The sequence below is a fragment of the Gossypium hirsutum genome, chromosome A12, assembly GCF_007990345.1.
Source record: "Gossypium hirsutum isolate 1008001.06 chromosome A12, Gossypium_hirsutum_v2.1, whole genome shotgun sequence".
Lineage (NCBI taxonomy): Eukaryota > Viridiplantae > Streptophyta > Magnoliopsida > Malvales > Malvaceae > Gossypium > Gossypium hirsutum.
This window is the reverse complement of record NC_053435.1, coordinates 3536509-3559651: the sequence shown is the minus strand read 5'-3', so window position 1 is coordinate 3559651 and position 23143 is coordinate 3536509. Positions and strand designations below refer to the sequence as shown.

The window sequence follows — 23143 nt, the reverse complement described above, 5'->3', positions numbered from 1 at the left end:
CAAATCCTCATCAAAAGCGGAGTATCGAAGCCTAGAAAATTGTGTTTCTGAGTTGTTATGGATAAAATAACTTCTAACTAAGGTTGGTGTGTCTGTAAAACAACCACTAGTTGTATGGCGTGATAACATGTAACATCTGTGTTTTAACTCGAAGTTAGGTTCAGTGATGGATCGTGTACAAGAATTAATGTAAAATTCTTGAAATATAATAAATAGGAGTTTTGAGTATTAAATTAGGAAGTATGTAGACCCAATAAGAAATTAGAAAATACTCATTAGATAGGGAAATATTAAATAGACGCATTGACCTAATTGAAAGAATAGAGAAATTGTTGTGGCCAAAGTAAGAAGAAAAAAAGTTAAGAGATACATAGTAGTGGTAGAAAGGAATGAAGGATTAAGAAGAAATTTAATCAAAGTGAAGTATGAGTCAACCTAGGAATTATAAAAGATGAAGAGGGATAAAATAGTAAATAGCCAAGTAGATATTTTAAAGTGTAATGATAATAGGTAAAAGTGTAAGCATGGAAGGCTAAGGGACTAGCTAGCAATTTGACCATTAAATTAAAAACGGTGAGATTTTTTATGGAAAGGTGTAGGAAGTCAGAGAAAAGATGAAAATTTATCATCCTTTGCCATCCACCAAACTGTCACTCACCCCTCCTAGTTTCCATCCAACTTTTCTTATATTGCCCTTTGTGTCTTTCCTCCATTGTTGAACCAACCAAGCTCCAAACCTTTCTTTTTCTTTGAAATTTCTTTAATAAAAATAAAAAAGAATGCTAGTGAACACTTTAATCTCATAAGAGAACCCCCAAAGATGTGTCAAAAAAGAGATAAGCAAGAGTTAGGTTTTTGAGATTTCAAAGAGTTAAGGTAAGAAATGATGAAATTATCATATCATACATATTTATTTTCATTAACTAGCATAGAAAAGTTATATGATTTTAGTTTTAACTTATTAATGATATATGTTTTTATATGAAATTGAAGAGAAAGAAAAAAAAGGGAGATGATAAAATTGAAGGAAAATGAAAGTAGAAGGCCAAAGAGTGAATGAAGAAAAAAATGCATCATCTCAACCTTTTTTTGTAAGTACTAGAAGATTTTAAATTATTTTTATTTAAATGCTTATATTGTAATATGTAATTACTTAGAATAGAAATGTAAAATATATATTTATATTTGTAAATAGATAATAAAAAGGGGATTAGATTATGAAATTATGAAATTTGTAAAGAAAATTATAGGTGAAGAATATGAAATGGTATATTTTTTTGAACACTAAGTGATGATGTTGTGATAAAAGTATATGTGTGAAAAAGGTGTGATATTTGTGATTTATGAAACGAGGACTAAATAGTAGATGATGGAGAAATGTGAAATCTTTTCTGAAATACTTATGTAAAGTATTTAAATGTATGAAATTCAACTTTAATGCCCAAGTAGATGAAATTTAGAACTACTAGGATATTAGTGGCATGCCATTAAGGGATCTTAGTGGGCTCTCCGATTATTATTACGTTAGTGCTCTCCGTTAGCACATTCGTGCTCTCTGTATAGCACCTTACTGCTCTCTGTCCATTAGTGCATAATAATGCACCTCTGTATTTGTTCCATATATTCGATATGTTCTACAAAAGTCTATTATGGGCCTAAGATATGAAATGTGAACAAAAGTGAATCATCAAAGTGTTGAGGTAAGTTTAGTAACTTTCAAGGGTAAGTTAAATTTTGTTAAAGTAAGGTATAGTTGTGTGTAAGCATGTATTAATTGAATAATTTTAAAACATTATGTTACAATTCCTTTACCTATTTATTCTTATAGTGCTTACTAAGCTTTCACCAGCTTAACGCATTTATTTTAACACATAGGTACAGTAGAACTTGAAGAGTTAGAGTCGGGCTAAGAGATCTCTCATCTCATCACATCTTCAAGAGCTTCAAGAGTAGGTACTATATTTTGAGTTAAAATGACATGTATATATGTAGACTTAATGTGTTCCCAAGTGTTAGGGACTAAAATGCAAACTCTTGAAACTCAATCTATTTTGGGTTTTTATTTGAAGTATTTTGGTTTTATATGAAATGATTTATTGAGGTTATAAGTATGTTTGCAAATGTGGTTTGTTAATATGATAATTTTGATCGATTTAGAGTTGTTTTAAGTAGTTTAAATGCATCTTGAATTGGTCTTAAGTGTTGAGTTGAATCCAATATATTGCAGGGGGTTTTAGTGAACTTTTTAATTGATTTTTAGCAAAATTTACCTAAGGTATCGATACCAAGGGTATAGGTACTGGTACCTAAGCTTTAAAACTCATATTTTCCAAAACAGAATGTGATTTTAATATCGTTTTTAACATCAGAATTGATATTGAAGGCTAGGTATCGATACCTAGGCCTAAGGTATCGATACCTTCATCAAAATTTGAATTTCCGAAATTCCAAAATGCTATTTTTGTATTGATTTTGTGCAGTGGTATAGATACCTTTTAAAAGGTATCAATATCTATTGTTTAGGTATCGATATTGTTCCCCTGTTTTGAGTAAAAACAATATTAAAATCATTTCCAAACACATTCAAACATCCAATAATGACCCCGGATGTTTATATTAATAATTTTTGGGTTAAATAAGTTAAAACACTATGTATAAATGTTTAAATTAAATAGTGTCTAGTCAAAACCGTTTTGGCACCAAATGTAATAGTCTTGTACCGAGTCCATACAATCGGACCGGGTATAGGGGTGTTACATAACACATCAATAATGGAAATGACAATCGCTATAAACTCTACATATCATGCTAAAGTGAAGCATGTGGAAATTGATTATCATTTTGTACATGAGAAAGTTCTTGATAGCATGTTGCAGGTCAATTTCGTTCCATCAGAAAGATAAATGGCTGATGTGCTCACAAAGCCAATTACACCCAATTACACCAAAACAATTTTCTACTTATAGAAAAGCATTGCGAGTGTTGTCAAGTGAAGATCAGTTCAACAAAAGTTAGAAAACCAGGGAAATGTTGAGATAAATATTGTTTGTTAACTCAGTTGTAAGTTAGTTACTAGCAATTAATGTGGTTAGTGTTGTTATTATTGTTGGTAGCAAACATATTCCTTATTGTATAAATACCTTAGCTCAAGTATTCTTAGGTACGAAAGATTGAATGAAAATGAAACTTTAAACATTCTATTTCTATCTTTGTTGTATTGTTTAACATAAAACAAATATAATTCCTAATTTTATCCTTCTACTTTATTAAGTTAGTCTCTTTACTTTAATTTTTCAAAATTTGATCATTATACTTTAAATCTGATAAGTTGGCCCAATTATAACGCTATTGAACCTTACTATTAAATTGTTGATCTAGGAATAAACAGTTCAACAATTTATATGTAATTAATTAACAAAAATAATAATTCAACAATTTATATGCAATAAACTAACAAAAATCAGTTGTTAAAGTTTATGTATTTTCCAATAACTAGACTAACTTCTTAATTATCCTAAAATGTGAATTAGAATAAAGTAGAAAATCTAGTAAGCTGGTAAGCTCCTAAGTCTCTCTGTACTTGTGAATTAGAGGAAAAGAGAAGTAAGGATTCCTGAAAAGCTTCTATATAAATATGGATTTGAAGTTTTAAGGTTTGAACACTTTTGGTTTAACCGCTATGTGTTGTCATACTTAGCTTCCAAGATGAAGGAGGCTCTGGCATTTGGACAAGCTAATATGGCGAGGACGAATGATTTAAGGTGAGTTTCTATATTCAACTTGAGTGTTTGTTTGTGTTGTTTTGTTCGAACATCTGCTATGAGTTCTGTTTGAATTCCATGGTTGTGTATGATTATAATGAATGAGTATGCCATGCATGCATAAAGTTGTTAAAATATATGAATGCTTGCAAGTATATTCTCTGGGTGCCAAATGTGATTGTGCAATGATGTATTGATAAGTGACGTACTATATGTTATAATGATAAGTGAAACGTTATGCGTAAAATGCATGTTTATAATATGTGTGAAATGTTCTAATTTATGATATGATATATTAAAAAAATACCGAAACAAGTATAGTATTATGACCTTTTTTCATATGAATAACAAATCTCTTATCATAGAAAGTTAAATATAAATGATGAATCAATATTTTGCATTTAGAACTAAATATCTAGAATTTAAATATTAAGAAGATAAGAAGAAGAAAATGATAGAGTTTTAAAAATAGAAGACATGTATCCGATCATTATTGTTGATAAAGAAATAACTTCACATCAAAATCAATAAATACTACTCTCTGGTTAAACTAGGACCTATACTAGAAGTTTGATTAAACTTTTGTCTCCTACCAATGGACAGATTTTATCTTAATCCGTTATAAACATAAAAATCGAACTCTAAATCTCATGCAATAAATTTAAAATTCACGCAAATTTACCATTAAATTAGGAAATGTTTATAAAATAGCATTATAAAAGTAAATTTGAGATTTTCATATGGTCGAAGTCAAAATGTTAGATTTTTTTTGAAGAAAAAAACAAAAGCGAAAAGTGTGGGATAATTTCACCAGGCATTTAATGAAGTTGAAAAGCACATACTTAGCAAATATGGGGGAAAAAAGGTAACAGTAAAAGAATGTGAATGAGTTGGAGAAATGTCAACATTTACGAGTTTTTGCCTATATAACTTGTCTAGTAATCCTCTCATTGCCGACATTTACACTTTTTTGTAATCATTAAAACTTGATTGACAAAATGGGGTTTAGGTTTGCTCAAGGGCTTGTTCTACTGCAGGCTATTGCCTGCGTAGTGGAAGTAAGCTTGGCTAACAAGGGTTGGGATTCCCATACTTATCCCTACAATCATAGCAGTGCCCCCAAAAGGTTCACTGTTGGGGGATCACAGCATTGGCAATTTGGGGTCAACTACACCGACTGGTCACTCAAAAGCGCTCCCTTCTACTTCAATGACACTCTTGGTAATTCATAAGTTAAAATCCCAACACTCTTATGTCTGAATTATGTTGTTTATGTTGATGTGACGGTTGGAAATTTGGCAGTGTTCAAATATGATCCACCAAGCAACACCACGTTTCGTCACAGTGTCTCATTGCTACCCAACCTCAGGAGCTTCCTTAACTGCGACTTGAAGAAAGCTAAGCTGATCGCCAACCAAACTCAAGGTGGCGGAAATGGGTTTCAGTTTGTTTTGAAGAAGAAGAATAAGAAGAAGCCCTACTACTTCGTTTGTGGTGAGCGCAATGGCTTTCACTGCAAGGTTGGGATTATGAAATTCGCTGTGGCGCCGCTCCTCCGTCCTCGGCCCTTCTGATGGAACACCACCAGAATCCAGGGAAGACGCAGTGCCTGCCTTTATTATGTTCTGTATCATTTTATTCACAATAAGATTAGAGATTGGAATTCAGTAATCCGTTCATGTTTCTTCTTTCTATCTAATATGTCGTAATTTGTTTTATGCGATAGTTTTCGTGCAAAGAAAGTATGTTTACGATTTTTGCTAAATTTGTCTCTTGTTTGGGATTTTACTGTTCTATAACTTCTTTTGGTCTCAATTTTGCTCCATTGTGATTCTTTCGACACTGTTGAGCTGTAAGGTAGCATATAAATTTATACAAATACCCAAACATCCCTTAACTAATTGTATTGGTCTATGTTACCCCAAGTTTTAAGGTGTGGGTATTTTAGGAGTATAAGCAATTTTTTACGGCATGTAACATCACTTTGCTGGCACCATAAATATTCCAGTCTGTCCAGATAATATAGACAATAAAATTTTAATTTAATAAGCACAACAACCCCCTCTAAAGCACTACAATAGGAGAACATAGAATTAAATTTTAATTTCTTAATTTATAGAAAGTTACCTCTATTTAGTATTTAATTTTTTTAATACTTTAGGCATTTGTCTAATATCATTAAAATATATTGACATATTATTGATGATAAATAATATGATGACACGTGGCAGTCTCACATTTTGACACTTGACAAAAAAATAAAATTTATAAAAAAATATTTTTTGCCACATACTGAAATGTGAAACTATTGTCGAAACCATTTTTTTTTTAAAAACGGGGATCGACTTTGGTTTTGAAAACGAAAACGAACATGGGAGTCGCCACCAATCTTTTTTATTTAGGTGTGATCGGATCACCTAGAAGTCTGGTCGTTTTAATAAAATATTTCAATTTATTAAAACAAATGATTTTGGTCTACAAAAGTTGAGAAAACGAATTCGGGAGTCGGTTACATGTGAGGAAGGGTTAGCACCCCCATCACGCCCAAAATTGGTACCTAATTGATTAATTAATGTCTTAATGTCGAAAGTTGAAAAGATTTTAAAATAAATTTTAAAATACGATCCCTTGTTATGAATGTTGGATAACTTGAAATGGATATTAAGATTCTCTTGTTTCGAAGAAATAAAATATCACATTCAGCACGTAGGACACAATATTTCAAACCTTCGATATCAAGATCATCTCATAATTTCTAAATTTATCCATTGAAATTTTTAAGAAGGATATTCGGTCGTTCGGTCAAACGATAAATCGAAACCCAGCATGTAGGCACAATTTCTTAAAATTTCCAAACACGAAGCATTGCCTTGTTTTTAAAAAGTCTTGAGTAAAAATGTAATAATATGAAATGATTAAGATTCTCTTGTTTTGAAGAAATAAAATATCACATCCAGCACATAGGACACGATATTTCAAACCTTCGATACCAAAATCATCTCATGATTTCCAAAACTTATGCGTTGAAATTTTAAAAAGGATATTCGATTGTTCGGTCAAACGATAAATCGAAACCCAACATGTAGGGCACGATTTTTCTCGATATTTTCGAACACGAAATATTGCCTTGTTTTTTTTTTTTTATAAAACGAATGTACCACTTCGCCATGTGAGTTTATTTTGTTTGGAGTGAAATGAAATGATCTATATTGGGTAAGTATATGGTCTTTGAAATGACTTTAATGAAATGAAAATGAATGATAATATCGAGCATGGCATAATAATTTACGAATGAATGTTATAATAATGAATCACAAATACATGAAAATATGAATAAAAAATTTGATATGTTGACACCATTTTTTTGGATGAAAACGGGGTCGACTTGGATTTAAAAAAAGAATGAAAACGGGAGTCGGCACCAATCCTTTTTGATGAGGTGTGATCGGGTCACCTCAAAAAGTGGTTGTTTTTTTTTAATAAATGATTTAATTTTATTAAAACAACGATTTTGGTCTACGAAATTCAGAAAAATGAGTTTGGGAGTCGGTTACGCACGAGGAAGGATTAGCACTCTCGATACGCCCAAAATTGGTACCTAGTCGATTAATTAGTGTCTTAGTGTCGAAAATTGGAAATTTGAAGAGTTTTTTAAAAAAAATACGATCCTTGAAAGAAATTCTGATAACGTGAATTGGAATATAAGATTCTCTTGTTCCGAAGGAATATCATATCCAGCACGTTAGGACACGATACTCTAAACCATCGAAACCAAGATCATCTTATAGTTTAATGAAACCATGCTTTGAAGCTTTAAGAGGATATTTGGCTATTTAGTCGAACAAGAAATCGAAACCCAGCACGTTAGGGCACGTTTTCTCGATTTTCCAAATGCGAAATATTGCCTTATTTAGAAAAATTTTCCTTTTGATGCTTGGTATTAATGCTTGACAAAACAATAACGAATACGACAAGGTGAGCAAAGTAAAGTGAATAACAACAATACAATAGGCAAAATGAAATGACGAGACGATTACATCAACAAAGCATACAAATAAATAAATAGAACTAACATTTTAGAAAAAGCACAAGTGTAATGGATAAATAAACAAACACCAAATAACAATGATGACGATAAATACAATAATGTAAAAATATATATGCATGTATAACTTAAAGCCATAAAATAAGAAATGCATATAAATTACAGAATATGAAAACATAGATAAATATATACATATATATAAAATCGGTAAGTATAAAAATAAAAATGTAAATGTGTGTATATATATTTACAAATCGTGATAATATAAAAATATATGTATGTGAATTATAAAATATGTGAAATATACAATAAGCATTTTTAAGAATATAAAGAATATATAAGTATGTATATGATGTAAAATATGCATAAATATATGTAAGTATATAAGAATTATGAAATATGAAAAATATATTTAAGTATGTATAAGTACGTATATATACATATTATAAATATATAAGTATATAACAAAGCATAAACTAATAAAAATAATAATAATAATAATAACATTGGAATATAAAAGAAATAAACATAAAATTAATAAAATATTAAAATAAAGTGAAATGAAAAATATTAAATATGAAAAAATATATATGTATACACGTGCGTAATAAAAATAAAATGACAATATATGAATAAGAAAGTAAATGTTTAAACAAATAAAATAAAAGAATAATGAATAAATAATCAAATAAGTAAATAAATGGACAAATAGATAAAATAACAAGGCTTGACTAAAAGTTTAAAGGAATTTAAAGAACGAGAAAAAAATATAATGAAGCAGGGGACCAAACTGTAACTCGCAAGTGAAACAGAGGGTTCGAAAGGGAAAATATCCCTATGCTCTTAAATGCCATGTTTTATGCGGGACTAAAATGGGATACCAGTAGAGTTCTGAGCCAAAATTAAAAGAAAAAGAAGGGACAAAAAAGAGGGGCCAATCGAAGCAGATCAAAAGAGTGGAAGGACCATTTGCATAATTTATCCCAAAAGCAAAAATATGCTTATCCTGAGGGTTGTGACGCCGTTTCTCTAGTTATTAAGACTAAAAATAAATAATAATAAAAAATCACTTGAATGGCCATCTGTCATTTTCTACAAAAATCAAAACAAATCCTAACCCCCATTCTTTATCCCTCATTTGAAAGCCAGGCATCCTTATCCTACAATTGGAAGAAGAAGGTTTTCCCTTTATTCTCTTTTGGGCTCGGTTTCGGCGATGGAGAAGGAGACTCCGACGACGTGACCGTGAGGCGATTCAGGTAAGTTTTTCTTTTCTTCTCTCTTTTATTCTCATATTTTTATTTAAAATAGATTTATAGAAAAATGAAAAGAAAAACAAGAAAATGAAGAGACAAAAGATTAAAACGAAACCTTTTCTTTCTATTTTGCTTTTTTGATTTTTTGGATCTGCCCGTATTACAGTGTTTTTTCTTTGTATTCAAAAAAGGAAAAACCCCTATTTACAATCGTTTTTCTCTTTTGAAATCTCCAAAAAAAATCCCCCCATTTCAAAATACAATCCGTTTCCCCTCAAATCCCTCATCCAAAATACAATCTGTTTTCCCCTCCTTTGAAATATCAAAAATCCTCCTCTCAAAACAGTGATAAGCTTTGGCCTTTATAGCCGGATTACAACTTTTTTATATTTTTATTTGGATCGTTCGTCTGTTATTTTCTGCTTTGTTGGTTGCATGTGGCTCTCTGTTTGCAGGTGTCAGAAGGCGTCAGACGCATGGGTGGCCGGTGATAGGCGAGCAGTGGCGGTGGGCGTGCGCAGGAGGTGGCAGCAACAAACATGCGGCTGGGGTTTCTTTTTGTGTTTGAAAGTTGGTGTAGTTTTGGGCCATTCGGGCCTCTAGGGTTTTTATTAATATTGGGCATTTGGGCTTGTAATTTTTGGGTTTATTTTGCTGGTATGGGCCCGGGCAGATTTTGGGCTTTACAGCTGCCCCTCTTTGCTCGTTGTCGTGTAACGAAAACAGAGCAAAGACCAAGAAAGACCAAATTTGCCCGGGCTTGCCGAGCCTTGGCTTCTTTTGGTGCTTTTCTTCTTCAAGTAGCCTCATTCTGTTCTACTGTGTCTCGTTGCTTCAATCCACTTCACTGCGCTCCAGAGAAACATGACTTAAATCTATTTTGCTGCAACTCCATGGGGATGAGATTTGTTGTTTTTAGTCTGCTCCACTACTGCTTAGGGGAATAAGATCTGTAATCTTCACTCTATTCCACTATTGAATGCAGGGAGATAGAGTTATCGGCTTCAATGTACTCCACTGTAGTCAGGGAGGTAAGATCCGCCATCGTCGATCTGCTTCGCTAACAAATACAGGAAGGCAAGATCTGCAATCCTCAATCTATTCCACTGCCAAATACAGGGACAAGATCTGCTTTCTTCGATCTACTTCACGCCAATACATGAAGACAAGATCTGCTTTCTGCGATCTACTTCGCCACCAATATGGGAAGACAAGATCTGCATCTTCGATCCACTTCCTACCAATACAGGAAGACCGGACCTGTTATCTTCGATCTACTTCACGCCAATACATGAAGACAAGATCTACTTTCTGCGATCTACTTCGCCACCAATATGGGAAGACAAGATCTGCATCTTCGATCCACTTCCTACCAATACAGGAAGACCGGACCTGTTACCTTCGATCTACTTCACGCCAATACATGAAGATAAGATCTGCATCTTCGATCCACTTCCTACCAATATAGGAAGATAGGATCTGCTACCTTCGATCTACTTCACGCCAATACATGAAGACAAGATCTGCTTTCTGCGATCTACTTCGCCACCAATATGGGAAGACAAGATCTGCATCTTCGATCACTTCCTACCAATATAGGAAGATAGGATCTGATATCTTCGATCTACTTCACGCCAATACATGAAGACAAGATCTGCTTTCTTCGATCTACTTTGCCATCAATATGGGAAGACAAGATCTGGATCTTCGATCCACTTCCTACCAATATAGGAAGATAGGACCTGCTACCTTCGATCTTCTTCATGCCAATACATGAAGACAAGATCTGCTTTCTGCGATCTGCTTCGCCACCAATATGGGAAGACAAGATCTGTATCTTTGATCCACTTCCTACCAATATAGGAAGATAGGATCTGCTACCTTCGATCTTCTTCACGCCAATACATGAAGACAATATCTGCTTTCTGCGATCTACTTCGCCACCAATATGGGAAGACAAGATTTACATCTTTGATCTACTTCCTACCAATATAGGAAGATAGGACCTATTTACGCCTAGTGTTTAGGATGACATGATCAGAATGAATCAAATGCTCCTAACTAGATGTGTATGTATTATATTTGTAGAATGTCATGAGGATGATCCATTTTTAATGCTTAGGTTGTCATTCCTCATTGTTCATCAAGGTTCTATCACTGATGTCTTCTTGTTCAGCCAGTACATTTGACAGAAAACCTAAAGAAATAGACGCTATTTAGACTATCATTTCTCAAATGTTTCCAACCCTTAGGTTTGGTTAGTTCTAAACAATAGTCCTGTTTCAGGTCCTCGTATTATTTAGAAACTTTCAGAGTAATATGCAGAACTCCTTCTGCATGTGTATTGTCAGTCCATTAATCGTTATTTCAATGAAAAATGCTTGAAAAAGATTATCAAAATAGACAAAATGAAATTTTGTTGAGAGCAAATCTCTAAACAAACAAATCAAGATAGCAAATTTTGCTGAGATACGAGATGAATAAGATGAAAAAGATTATCACAATGAATAAGATAGAACTTTATTGAGAGCAGAGCTCTAAATGAACAAATAGCAAATTTTGCTAAGATGTAAATAAGATAAAAAAAGATGCCCCAGATATCGCAGCATGAGCTTCTCTGCACAAACTCTGTGTTTAGAAGTCCTAAAAGACTTTGTTGATGCCCCAAGATGTAGCATCTCTCATTCTTGTTAATTCGGAGAAGACAAAACTACTCTATGCCTCATCTTTGATCGAAAATTTGAATTGCCCATTCCTGGGTTTTCAATCCAAAACCCCTTTGGTCTCAATGTGCCCTTTGCGGGTTTTCGCCTTGGCCTCTCCTTTTTTTTTTTTTAGGCAAAGTACCTCTTCACTGAATCCGAATTCACAGGATTGGGCAAGCTTTTGCCATCCATCCCAGTTAAAATTAATGCCCCTCCTGAAAATGCCTTTTTTACTACATAAGGTCCCTCCCAGTTTGGCATCCACTTTCCTCTGAAGTCTTTTTGTATGGGAAGGATCTTCTTCAGTACCAAGTCCCCTTCATGGAAGTTTCTAGGACGAACTTTCTTATTGTAAGCTCGCATCATTCGTTTCTGGTACATTTGACCATGACGGATTGCTCTTAACCTCCTTTCTTCAATCAAGTTCAGCTGATCATATCGGGATTGGACCCATTCTGCTTCGTCTAACTTTAGTTCTGAAAAAACTCGGAGAGAGGGAATTTCAACCTCAATTGGTAGCACTGCCTCCATTCCATAAACCAAAGAGAATGGTGTTGCCCCGGTAGAAGTCCTGACGGACGTTCGATAAGCATAGAGGGCGAATGGCAACTTCTCGTGCCAATCTCTATAGGTCTCAGTCATTTTCCCCACAATCTTTTTGATATTTTTATTGGCTGCCTCCACCGCACCATTCATCTTCGGACGATATGGCGATGAGTTGTGGTGCTTGATCTTGAATTGATTACAAACCTCTGCTATCGTGCTATTATTCAAATTTAATGCGTTGTCTGATATGATCCTTTCAGGCATTCCATACCGACATATGATTTCCTTCTTTAAAACTTGCTGACAGCTGTCTTTGTGACGTTGGCGTAAGAAGTAGCCTCTATCCATTTAGTAAAGTAGTCAATCACTACAAAAATGAAACGATGTCCGTTTGAAGCCTTTGGCGATATCGGCCCAATGACGTCCATGCCCCACATGGAGAAAGGCCATGGGGAAGTCATGACGTGAAGAGGTGATGGAGGCATATGAATCTTGTCTCCGTAAATCTGGCATTTATGACACTTCTTAGCATATTTGATGCAGTCTCCTTCCATGGTAGACCAATAATATCCAAATCTCATGATCTGTCTGGTTATTGTGAAACCGTTAGCGTGTGTTCCACAAATACCATCATGGACTTCTTCCGAGATCTGCTTGGCTTCCACAGCGTCCACACATCTTAACAGTACCTGATCTTTTCCTCTTTTGTACAGGATCTCTCCATCTAAGACATAACCACTGGCCATCCTCCTCAACATTCTCTTGTCATTCTCAGTTGCTTGGTTTGGGTATTCACAATTTTTCACGTATCGCAATATGTCCTGATACCAAGGGTTGTCGTCCTTTTCTTCTTCCTCGTCAATGTTACAACAGTGGGCTGGAGCATCATAAATGCTCATTTGGATAGGCTTCACATCCTCTGGTCTATTTACTTTGATCATGGAAGCCAATGTAGCTAAAGCGTCGGCCATCTGATTCTCGTCTCGTGGGAGATAACAAAAAGTGATGTCGTCAAACTCCTCAATCAATTCTAGGACTATCCTTCGGTAACTAATCAACTTAGGGTCTCTTGTTTCCCATTCGCCTTTGAGCTGATAAATTACCAATGTCGAATCCCCATATACCTCAAGTACCTTGATTTTGCGTTCCATAGCCGCGCGGATTCCCATGATACATGCTTCATATTCCGCCATGTTATTTGTGCAATCAAAATCTAGTTTACTGGTGAAAGGATAATGATCACCGTTTGGAGATACCAAGACTGCCCCAATCCCGTTGCCCATGGCATTTGAGGCTCCGTCAAAATTTAATTTCCAAGTATTGCCTTCTTGTGTGCTTGCTTCAGTAGTTGCCACATACATCAGATCCTCATTTGGGAAATCAAAGTTCAAAGGCTCATAATCGTCCAGGGCTCTACTTGCTAGAAAATCTGCTATCACGCTCCTTTTTACAGCCTTTTGATTCACATAGGTTATGTCAAATTCAGATAATAGAATTTGCCATCGGGCCATCTTTCCGTTTAGAGCAGTTGACTCCATCATGTATTTCAGAGGATCTAACTTTGAGATTAACCAAGTCGTATGGTACAACATGTATTGTCTCAATCTCCGAGTAGTCCAAACCAATGCGCAACATAATTTTTCAATTGGCGAATATCTCGTTTCGCATTCAGTGAACTTCTTACTGAGATAATAGATCGCTCTTTCTTTTCGTCCTGACTCATCATGTTGGCCGAGCACGCACCCCATGGAATTCTCAAATACTGCCAAGTATAGTATCAGTGGTTTGTCAGGGCAAGGTGGCATCAGTACTGGGGCGTTGGACAAGTAATGTTCAACTCTTTCGAAAGTTTTCTGGCACTCCTCATCCCATACACCTGGATTGTGTTTCCTAAGAAGACGGAATATGGGGTCACATTTCTCAGTTAATTGTGAAATGAATCGAGCGATGTAATTTAGTCTTCCTAGGAAACCCCGAACTTCTTTTTGAGTACTTGGCGGAGGTAATTCTTGTATGGCCTTAACTTTGTCTGGGTCAATTTCAATTCCCTTTTCGCTGACTAAGAATCCTAGCAATTTTCCTGATCTAGCCCCGAAAGTACACTTGGCTGGGTTAAGTTTTAGCTGGAACTTCCTTAACCTCAGAAACAGTTTTCTCAGAACTTGCACGTGTTCCCTTTCTGTTCTAGATTTTGCGATCATGTCATCAACATAAACTTCTATCTCTTTATGCATCATAGCATGGAATAATGCTACCATGGCTCTCTGATACGTTGCTCCCGCATTTTTCAATCCAAAAGGCATCACTTTATAACAAAACGTCCCCCACATCGTTATGAATGTGGTCTTCTCCCTGTCTTCAGAAAGCATCTTAATTTGGTTGTACCCGGAGAAACCATCCATGAAAGAGAACAGTGAGTATCCGGCCGTGTTGTCTACCAAGGTATCGATATGAGGCAGTGGGAAATTATCTTTTGGGCTGGCTTTGTTCAAGTCTCTGTAGTCCACACACATTCGCACCTTCCCATCTTTCTTAGGAACAGGGACTATATTGGCTACCCATTCTGAGTACTTTACCACCTGTAAGAAACCAGCATCAAATTGCTTCCTAACTTCTTCCTTTATTTTTAGCAAGACATCAGGCCTCATCCTTCGGAGCTTTTGTTGGACTGGTTTGCATTCTTCCTTTATAGGCAATCGGTGCACCACGATATCAGTACTTAAACCTGGCATATCTTGGTAGGACCATGCGAAGACATCTTTAAACTCTTGAAGCAACTCAACAAGGTCTCGCCTTGTTTCCTTGGCAATGCAAGCGCCAACTTTTACCTCTCTGCCCTCTTCTAAGATCACAACTTCTACTGATTCCTTATAGGGTAGAATTTGTTTTTCTTCTTCTTCCATCATTCTTAACAAATCCGGAGATAAAACGCTGTCTTGGTCACCTTCAAAATCTTGAGGATCATCTATACTCATGTCTTGCTCAAATAGAGACTCTGAATTAGTAACAGAGTCGCTCATCTCGTTGATATCTGAAGACCTGTTATTGGAACAAATGGAGGCCCAAATAAAAGGATCTAAGAATACTTGTATGCATAGTATGATTATAAAGGGGATGAAAAGAATGAAAGAATATTTGCTCAAGATGAAACTGAATGATAAGTTTTCACTGAAATTAGATTTTGGACATGTGCCTTTTACAAAAGATTCTTATCACCCCCAGGCTTAGGGCAACAAGTGTTCTGAATATTACTCTGAATTAGTTCTAAATGTTACAGGGATCTCTTCTGCAGTCCAGTTATTCAAAACACTTCCAGGTTCGTAAGGACGAATGCCCGATAAATTCCTTTCCACCCTTTCTTCCGCGGATATGGCATTGATGTCCAACCTCTCAATCCTTCCTTCTGTAACCTCATCCTTCTCTTCAGGGTGGACAATTCCCCCTGAAACAAAAGTCTTAGATATATGAGGAAAGGTTATCGGTCCCCACTTGGCTTCTATCCCGCCCAAATGTGCTCTTCTCCTTTCTTGCTTTTTCTCCATCTCCTTCCTCCTTTCCCTCGCATTAGGCTTATATCCCAAACCATAACGGTCCTGTTTGTTAACTAGGATCGGTACTCCGACCCTTCCCTGGAGGTATTTTCCCAATCCTCTTCCAGGCAATGCTCCCTTCCCCATCGTTAGTTGTAAGCTCATTGACGTAGCTTTGGATATCTTAGGCTTTGGGATTTTGCTCATCTCGATGACAAATGTGGCATTTAAGAATTTCAATGATCGAAATGAACATTCTATCGCTTCACTATCAGCCTCTATGTATGGCATATCATCGGTGACTGATGCAATGATGTCTTCTTCTGCACCTATAGTCACCAATCGGCCCTCTATCACCAATTTTAACTTTTGGTGAAGTGACGATGGTACAGCTCCTGCAGAATGGATCCAAGGCCTCCCCAATAGGCAATTGTAAGATGGTTTAATATCCATTACCAAAAAGTCCACCTCGTATGTATTTGGACCAATCAATAGAGGTATCTCGATTCTCCCCATCACTTTTCTCTCAGTGCCATCAAATGCTCTCACTATATTTTGGCATGATTTCATGTGAGAACTATCCACAGGTAGCCTGTTTAATGTGGACAGGGGTAAAACATTCAGGGCCGATCCATTGTCTACGAGTACCGCCGGTAGTATACACCCCTTGCAACGGGCAGTGATGTGCAAGGCCTTGGTAGATCCCATACCACCTGGCGGGATCTCATCATCGTTGAAGAAGATGAAGTTATCGGCATTTATATTGTTAACCAGGCGATCCAATTTGTTCACTGAGATATCTTTAGCGACATAAGTCTCATTTAGCACTTTTACCAACGCATTACGATGTATCTCTGAACTTAGAAGTAACTCGAGCACTGAGATACGAGCGGGTTGCTTATGCAATTGTTCCACCACGCTATACTCGCTATGCTTCAAGAATTTTAGGAATTCTCTAGCCTCATTTTCAGTCACCGGTGTGTTAATATGCGGTTCAATTCCGGTCGTCTTCGTTTTATCTTGTTCAACCGCCAAGGTTTTTCCTTTTATAGGCTCCCTTTTTGTATTTCCCAGGTCGTAACGTTTTCCACTACGCGTATAGAAGCCTGCGTCATTACCCTCTTCTGAAGCATTTATCGGGTTCTCCTCTCCCGTGATCATCACATTGCAGTCGTAATTCCAAGGAACCTTTTTGCTATCCTTGTAAGGAAAGGCTACAGGTTTTTGGATTATGACCCTTGGCGCCAGTTGTATTCCAGATCCTGTACTCGTTGGCCTTGAAATAATCACCACTGGGTGATTTGGGGCCTTTCCCGTAGGCCCCTCCTCCGAGGCATAAACTTCTCCATTTTCAAGTCCTTTGATCTCTTCATAAAATTCTAGCTCTTTGTTGTTCATCAGATTTTGCACCATGGCCTTGAATTCAGTGCAGTTTTGAATGTCATGGTCTTCTTCAGCATGAAACTCGCAGTACGTCTTCGTTCCTTCGGGCCTTTCTTTTGAATCTTGTTTGATGAGACCTCCTTCTATCATTTGTCTCCAGACCCAACTCAATGGGGTTTTTATCTCTGCAATGTCGGTTTTGATTCTCTTTTTCTCACCTTCGATTATTGCGTTTACCCCTTTATCAGCATGGTTGGGTAACGGATTCGCTGCTACGTTGGGTCCTAATGGGTTGTCAAACTTCACAATCCCCATCTTAATGAACCTTTCCACCGCCTTTTTAAACCCAGTGCAGTTCTCAATTGAGTGTCCTGGTATCCCTGCATGGTATTCACATTGGGCATTCGTGTCATACCATTTGGGATATGGAGGTTGCATGGGCTCGAGATAAAATGGAGATACTATGTGTGCATCAAATAACTTCTGATACAGTTCCCCGTATGTTATTGGAATGGGCGTGAATTGAAGTCTCTCTGTGTTAGTCCTTGTGTTGGGCCTTGTGTTGGGTTCCTGCCTTGAGGGGGCTTGGTGACTAGTGGTTATCATTTTTGGAGGGCCAACAGTAATCGGTTTTGAATGGCTCTTGCTATATGTGCTTACGTTGTTTACTTCGCCCTCTTTTTTCCTTGGGGCTGGTCTTTTGAAGTTTTCCCCCGTGTCAATCTTACTGCTCCTTACCGCGTTCTCAATCATTTCACCGGACATTACCATATCCGAGAAGCTCTTGGTAGCACTCCCCAACATGTGGTTGATGAACGGGGCTTTCAAAGTGTTGATAAACAACATGGTGACCTCTTTTTCCAAAAGGGGTGGTTGGACTTGTGTTGCCACTTCTCTCCATCGTTGGGCGTACTGCCTGAAATTCTCGCTAGGCTTTTTCTCCATGTTTTGTAACGTAATTCGATCGGGTGTTATATCCGTTACATGACTGTATTGCTTCATAAAAGCTTGCGCCAAGTCTCTCCATGAACTAACTTTAGCACGACTCAGTTGGTTGTACCATTTGGCTGCAGATCCGATCAAACTGTCCTGGAAGCAGTGGATTAACAGCTGATCGTTGTTGACGTATCCTGTCATTCTTCGACAGAACATAGTTATATGAGCTTCAGGACAACTAGTCCCATTATATTTTTCGAATTCCGGCATTTTGAACTTAGGTGGGAGTACTAAATCAGGGACCAAACTCAGATCCTTGGCGTCAACCCCGCGATGATAGTCGATGTTCTCCATGACTCTAAATTTTTCCTCTAACCATCTACATCGGTCCTCTAGTTGTTTTGGCAGGTTCATTCTTGTTTTTTCTGTTTCTGCCACATCATCGAGGTCCAGGACCACAGGATTAGTGGGATTATCCCCGGGATTAGAACCCGAGCCCATTTGAAAATGCAATGGTACCGAGGCACCAGCCAGATATTGAGGTCTAATGGTAACCGGTACCCTCTGTGGGTACACCTCTGGTTGTGCTTGGATGTTAGTTGGGGTGAAACCTGGAGGATAAACAGGGTCATCGTGATCTTCCCCAGCATCGACTACGGGGTCTTTTCCTTTGTTATTTCCTCCAGCCAATAACTGCTTTAATTGGTTCATCACAGTGTTCTGGGATTCTAACATGTCCTGCTGGATTTTTTCCAGTCGTTCATGCATCTGATCTTGCATCTCTCGTTGCAACTGTTCCAATCTTTCCAACATTTGATCCATTGCTTTTGTTTGGCGACGAGTACCGTAGTGATATTTGATTAGATTTTTGTTGGTTTCCAGGGTAACTGTCATAATTTAATTTTATTAGGGTCATTTTATGAGATGTAATGCAAATGTATGAGATGAATGCAAAAAAGAGAGGCATTGATTCGAATTCAATTTCATTAGAAAACTCAACTAGAAAGCAAATTTCTTTACATAAAATAAATTACATATACGGCTTCGCCTTTATACCCAAAGCCTTAACCTTCCTAAGAAGCCAAGCTAAATCTCGACCTCGGCTTGATTCTGACTCATATTTTAAACTCAATACATCGGCCTGAACTGCTAATGTTTGCAGATGATCAGCCACTTCCCGCACTTGAGTCACAGCTTCGCCCATAACGTAATCTCTATCTCTAATCTGCCTTTGAGAATGATGGAATTGCTCTTGCCATTGATCATTACTCCTCTCAAGAAGCTCCATTCGTAGCTCAGAATTGTGTAATGCGTCCTCAAGCTCCTCTACCTTTCCTTTCAGTTCTTCGATCTTATTTAAGCTTGCTCTTAATTCGATCATGGAGTTGCGACTACGGTACGAGTGAAGTGACTTTTCTAGCTCTGCCACATTGGCCTTTAATCCTGCCTTCTCATTTCGGCACTCTAACAAACTCCTTTCCAAAGCGTTTTCTCGAGCTCGAGCATCTTGAAATTTCTTTTCCCACTGATCGGCCCTATTCTTTTCCTCATTGATCTCTTGCCGCCACTGCTCTGACGTTTTACCCAGACCGACAGTTCTCATCGACAACCGCAGCTTCTTGTAATCTATTCTTAGACTATCCAAATCCTCTTCAGCTTTGTTCTTTCCCTTCCTTAATTTCTCGGCTTCTAGCTTGTGGATATCGATGTCTAATCCCAAATGCACTATTTCTTCTTCTAACTGTTCTATCCTCTTTCCCAACTCAGAATTTCTTTTCTCAAAGTCTCATTTGATGATCTCTAATTCTGACGGAACTACTTGTAGATGCTCCTCTATAGACTGAACGCAATCTTCCCTCGGCTTAGGGATGTTGTCATTGACTCTTTTACTCCACCACCCATAATATTCTGAAGTTGCCATCGCTCCTACGGTAAATCTTTTCATTCGGTGAACCTGTTTCCAAGCGTTAGATATTTCTCGAGTTTTTCTCTTGTAGTTTTCATCCTTATAAGAAAACCCACATTGAGCCAGCCCTTGTGTTGCTGGTATGAACTGTCTCGATCTATATTGTCTTAATACGAGTAAAGGGGCATAACCGACAGCTCCCCAAATTCCGAGTAAAGGGACCCAGTCGAAATCCCCACATCGATACAGGATCTCGTCGGGTACCATCCAAGGAGCTTTCCATTCAACGTCATCCTCCTGAAGATTTTGGAGAATCATCATCCACTTTTCTTCCGTGATGTCGTCTCGTCTTGGTGTAGCAACTTGTTCCTTCAATGGGGAATAACCTTCTGAGAAGACTCGATAAGAGACATTTTCCACCTTCCAAAAGTGACTATGGAACCACACCAATAGTAGCTGTGCACATCCGATGAACTTTCCCTCCCCTGCTCTTCGACATGCGCTTAGAGATCTGAAGGTTTCTGCTAAGATTGCCGGGATGGGCGTGACTCCCTTACTAAGCCGATCGAATAAATCAGAGACGGTCTCATCTATGTGCCCTAAAGCTCTAGGGAAAATTACCAATCCATAGATACCTAGAGCGAAGACATCCACTCTTTTCTTCACATCAGGATGTGCTAATACTAAATCTCGCAAGTTTTTCCAAGGAATGCATTTACTGTCTCCTTTCTGTTGGATTCGGGCAGCGACCCACTGTTCGCTCATCCCTGTAATGCTCATCAATTTTTTAATAATGTCGGGACACTAGCAGCTCTAGAATAGGCCTTGTCAATTTGAATCTTTGGACATCGAAGCAAGGTTGTATATTCTTCCACGGTGGGCACCAAATCCACTTTTCCAAAGTGAAACAACTGTAAGCAGGATTCCAAAACTGGGCTAGGGCTCGGAATAAATGCTTGTCCACTTTGACACCAAGTAAGTAAGGCAAGTCCCATAGTCACAGTAAAACATCTGCTTGGTCCCATCGTCCCATTGATCCCATATTTCCTTCATTTCTCGAAGATCATTTTGGATTACGCTGATACGGGTGAAGTCCCATAACTCTGATACGTACCCTTCTGCAAGACTATCGCCTTTCTCTTTCCACATCGTCTCAGCCCACACTCGTACAGCTGCATTGTCTTCTACTTTATCAAGAAACCTCTTTTCCATGATAAGCTTTCTATTATACTGAACGTGAATCGACACCTCTTTTGAAATGAAAATGCCATGCAATCACAAACAAACAAATCAGCGCTAGGATTTAAAGTAAACAATAATAAATAAAGCATCTATTCGGTAAGCACTAGGGTTTAGAATAACTCTATCTCGGTGGGTTCTTACGGCTCGCTATATGTGGTTTGATTCTAAAGTAAGGGTACCTGAACTAGCAGATTCCTCGATCCTTACCCATTATAGGCTCATATGGACCGAGTTCAGTTCAGGGGAATACATTTCCCTATAGCCATGCGGAGATGAAAATCTCACGAAGACATAGGTACGGATGTATCCCGGAAGCGATTCACTATCCCATGCGGAGGTGAAAACCTCACGAAGGCGTAGTCTCTCACTCCACTTAAAAGGGTATGACCAGCGGTCATGCAATGCAATGTGCAGAGGTATAAACAAAATACAGAACATGATAAAAAAAATATAACTCAAAATAAAGAGATGCAATGAGAGGATCGTAAATTTAAATCGAATTTTCCACTTTCAATAAAAAGACAAGAAATAATCAACACGTGGCTTGATCTTTACTGTCCCCAGCGGAGTCGCCAAGCTGTTGACACCATTTTTTTGGATGAAAACGAGGTCGACTTGGATTTAAAAAAAGAATGAAAACGGGAGTCGGCACCAATCCTTTTTGATGAGGTGTGATCGGGTCACCTCAAAAAGTGGTTGTTTTTTTTTTAATAAATGATTTAATTTTATTAAAACAACGATTTTGGTCTACGAAATTCAGAAAAATGAGTTCGGGAGTCGGTTACGCACGAGGAAGGATTAGCACTCTCGATACGCCAAAATTGGTACCTAGTTGATTAATTAGTGTCTTAGTGTCGAAAATTAGAAATTTGAAGAGTTTTTAAAAAAAATACGATCCTTGAAGAATTCTGATAACGTGAATTGGAATATAAGATTCTCTTGTTCCGAAGGAATATCATATCCAGCACGTTAGGACACGATACTCTAAACCATCGAAACCAAGATCATCTTATAGTTTAATGAAACCATGCTTTGAAGCTTTAAGAGGATATTTGGCTATTTAGTCGAACGAGAAATCGAAACCCAGCACGTTAGGGCACGTTTTCTCGATTTTCCAATGCGAAACATTGCCTTATTTAGAAAATTTCCTTTTGATGCTTGGTATAATGCTTGACAAAACAATAACGAATACGACAAGGTGAGCAAAGTAAAGTGAATAACAACAATACAATAGGCAAAATGAAATGACGAGACGATTACATCAACAAAGCATACAAATAAATAATAGAATAAATTTTAGAAAAGCACAAGTGTAATGGATAAATAAACAAACACAAATAACAATGATGACGATAAATACATAATGTAAAATATATATGCATGTATAATTTAAAGCCATAAATAAGAAATGCATATAAATTACAGAATATGAAAACATAGATAAATATACATATATATAAAATCGGTAAGTATAAAATAAAAATGTAAATGTGTGTAATATATTACAAATCGTGATAATATAAAAAATATGTATGTGAATTATAAATATGTGAAATATACAAAAAGCATTTTTAAGAATAAAGAATATAAAGTATGTATATGATGTAAATTATGCATAAATATATGTAAGTATATAAGAATTATGAAATATGAAAAATATATTTAAGTATGTATAAGTACGTATATATAATTATTATTAAAATATAATAATATATAAAAAATAAAACTAATAAAAAAAAAAAATTTAATAAAATATAATAAATTGGATATATAAAAGAAATAATAAATAAAATTAATAAAATATTAAAATAAAGTAATGAATAATAATAAAAA

General features: G+C 36.7%; 2 protein-coding genes across 2 annotated transcripts; both read left to right on the top strand.

Moving 5' to 3' along the window:
* Positions 1-4573: 4573 nt before the first annotated feature.
* LOC107931867 (uncharacterized) lies at positions 4574-5526 on the top strand. The gene is made up of 2 exons (XM_016863826.2): positions 4574-4982; positions 5064-5526. Exons 1-2 carry the CDS (start codon positions 4760-4762, stop codon positions 5333-5335), a joined length of 495 nt encoding a protein of 164 aa, XP_016719315.1. The 5' UTR covers positions 4574-4759; the 3' UTR covers positions 5336-5526.
* Positions 5527-8847: 3321 nt separating this feature from the next.
* LOC107939505 (uncharacterized) lies at positions 8848-9857 on the top strand. The gene is made up of 2 exons (XM_016872852.2): positions 8848-9065; positions 9518-9857. The coding sequence occupies exons 1-2, from the start codon at positions 8881-8883 to the stop codon at positions 9663-9665; spliced, it is 333 nt and encodes a 110-aa protein (XP_016728341.1). The 5' UTR covers positions 8848-8880; the 3' UTR covers positions 9666-9857.
* Positions 9858-23143: the final 13286 nt, after the last annotated feature.

Bases quoted from the DNA above. Each gene is read 5' to 3' on its own strand.
- LOC107931867 (XM_016863826.2), top strand. From the start codon at position 4,760: ATGGGGTTTAGGTTTGCTCAAGGGCTTGTTCTACTGCAGGCTATTGCC. The intron at 4,983-5,063 runs GTAATTCATAAG...GAAATTTGGCAG, and splicing joins CTACTTCAATGACACTCTTG to TGTTCAAATATGATCCACCA.
- LOC107939505 (XM_016872852.2), top strand. From the start codon at position 8,881: ATGGCCATCTGTCATTTTCTACAAAAATCAAAACAAATCCTAACCCCC. The intron at 9,066-9,517 runs GTAAGTTTTTCT...CTCTGTTTGCAG, and splicing joins GTGACCGTGAGGCGATTCAG to GTGTCAGAAGGCGTCAGACG.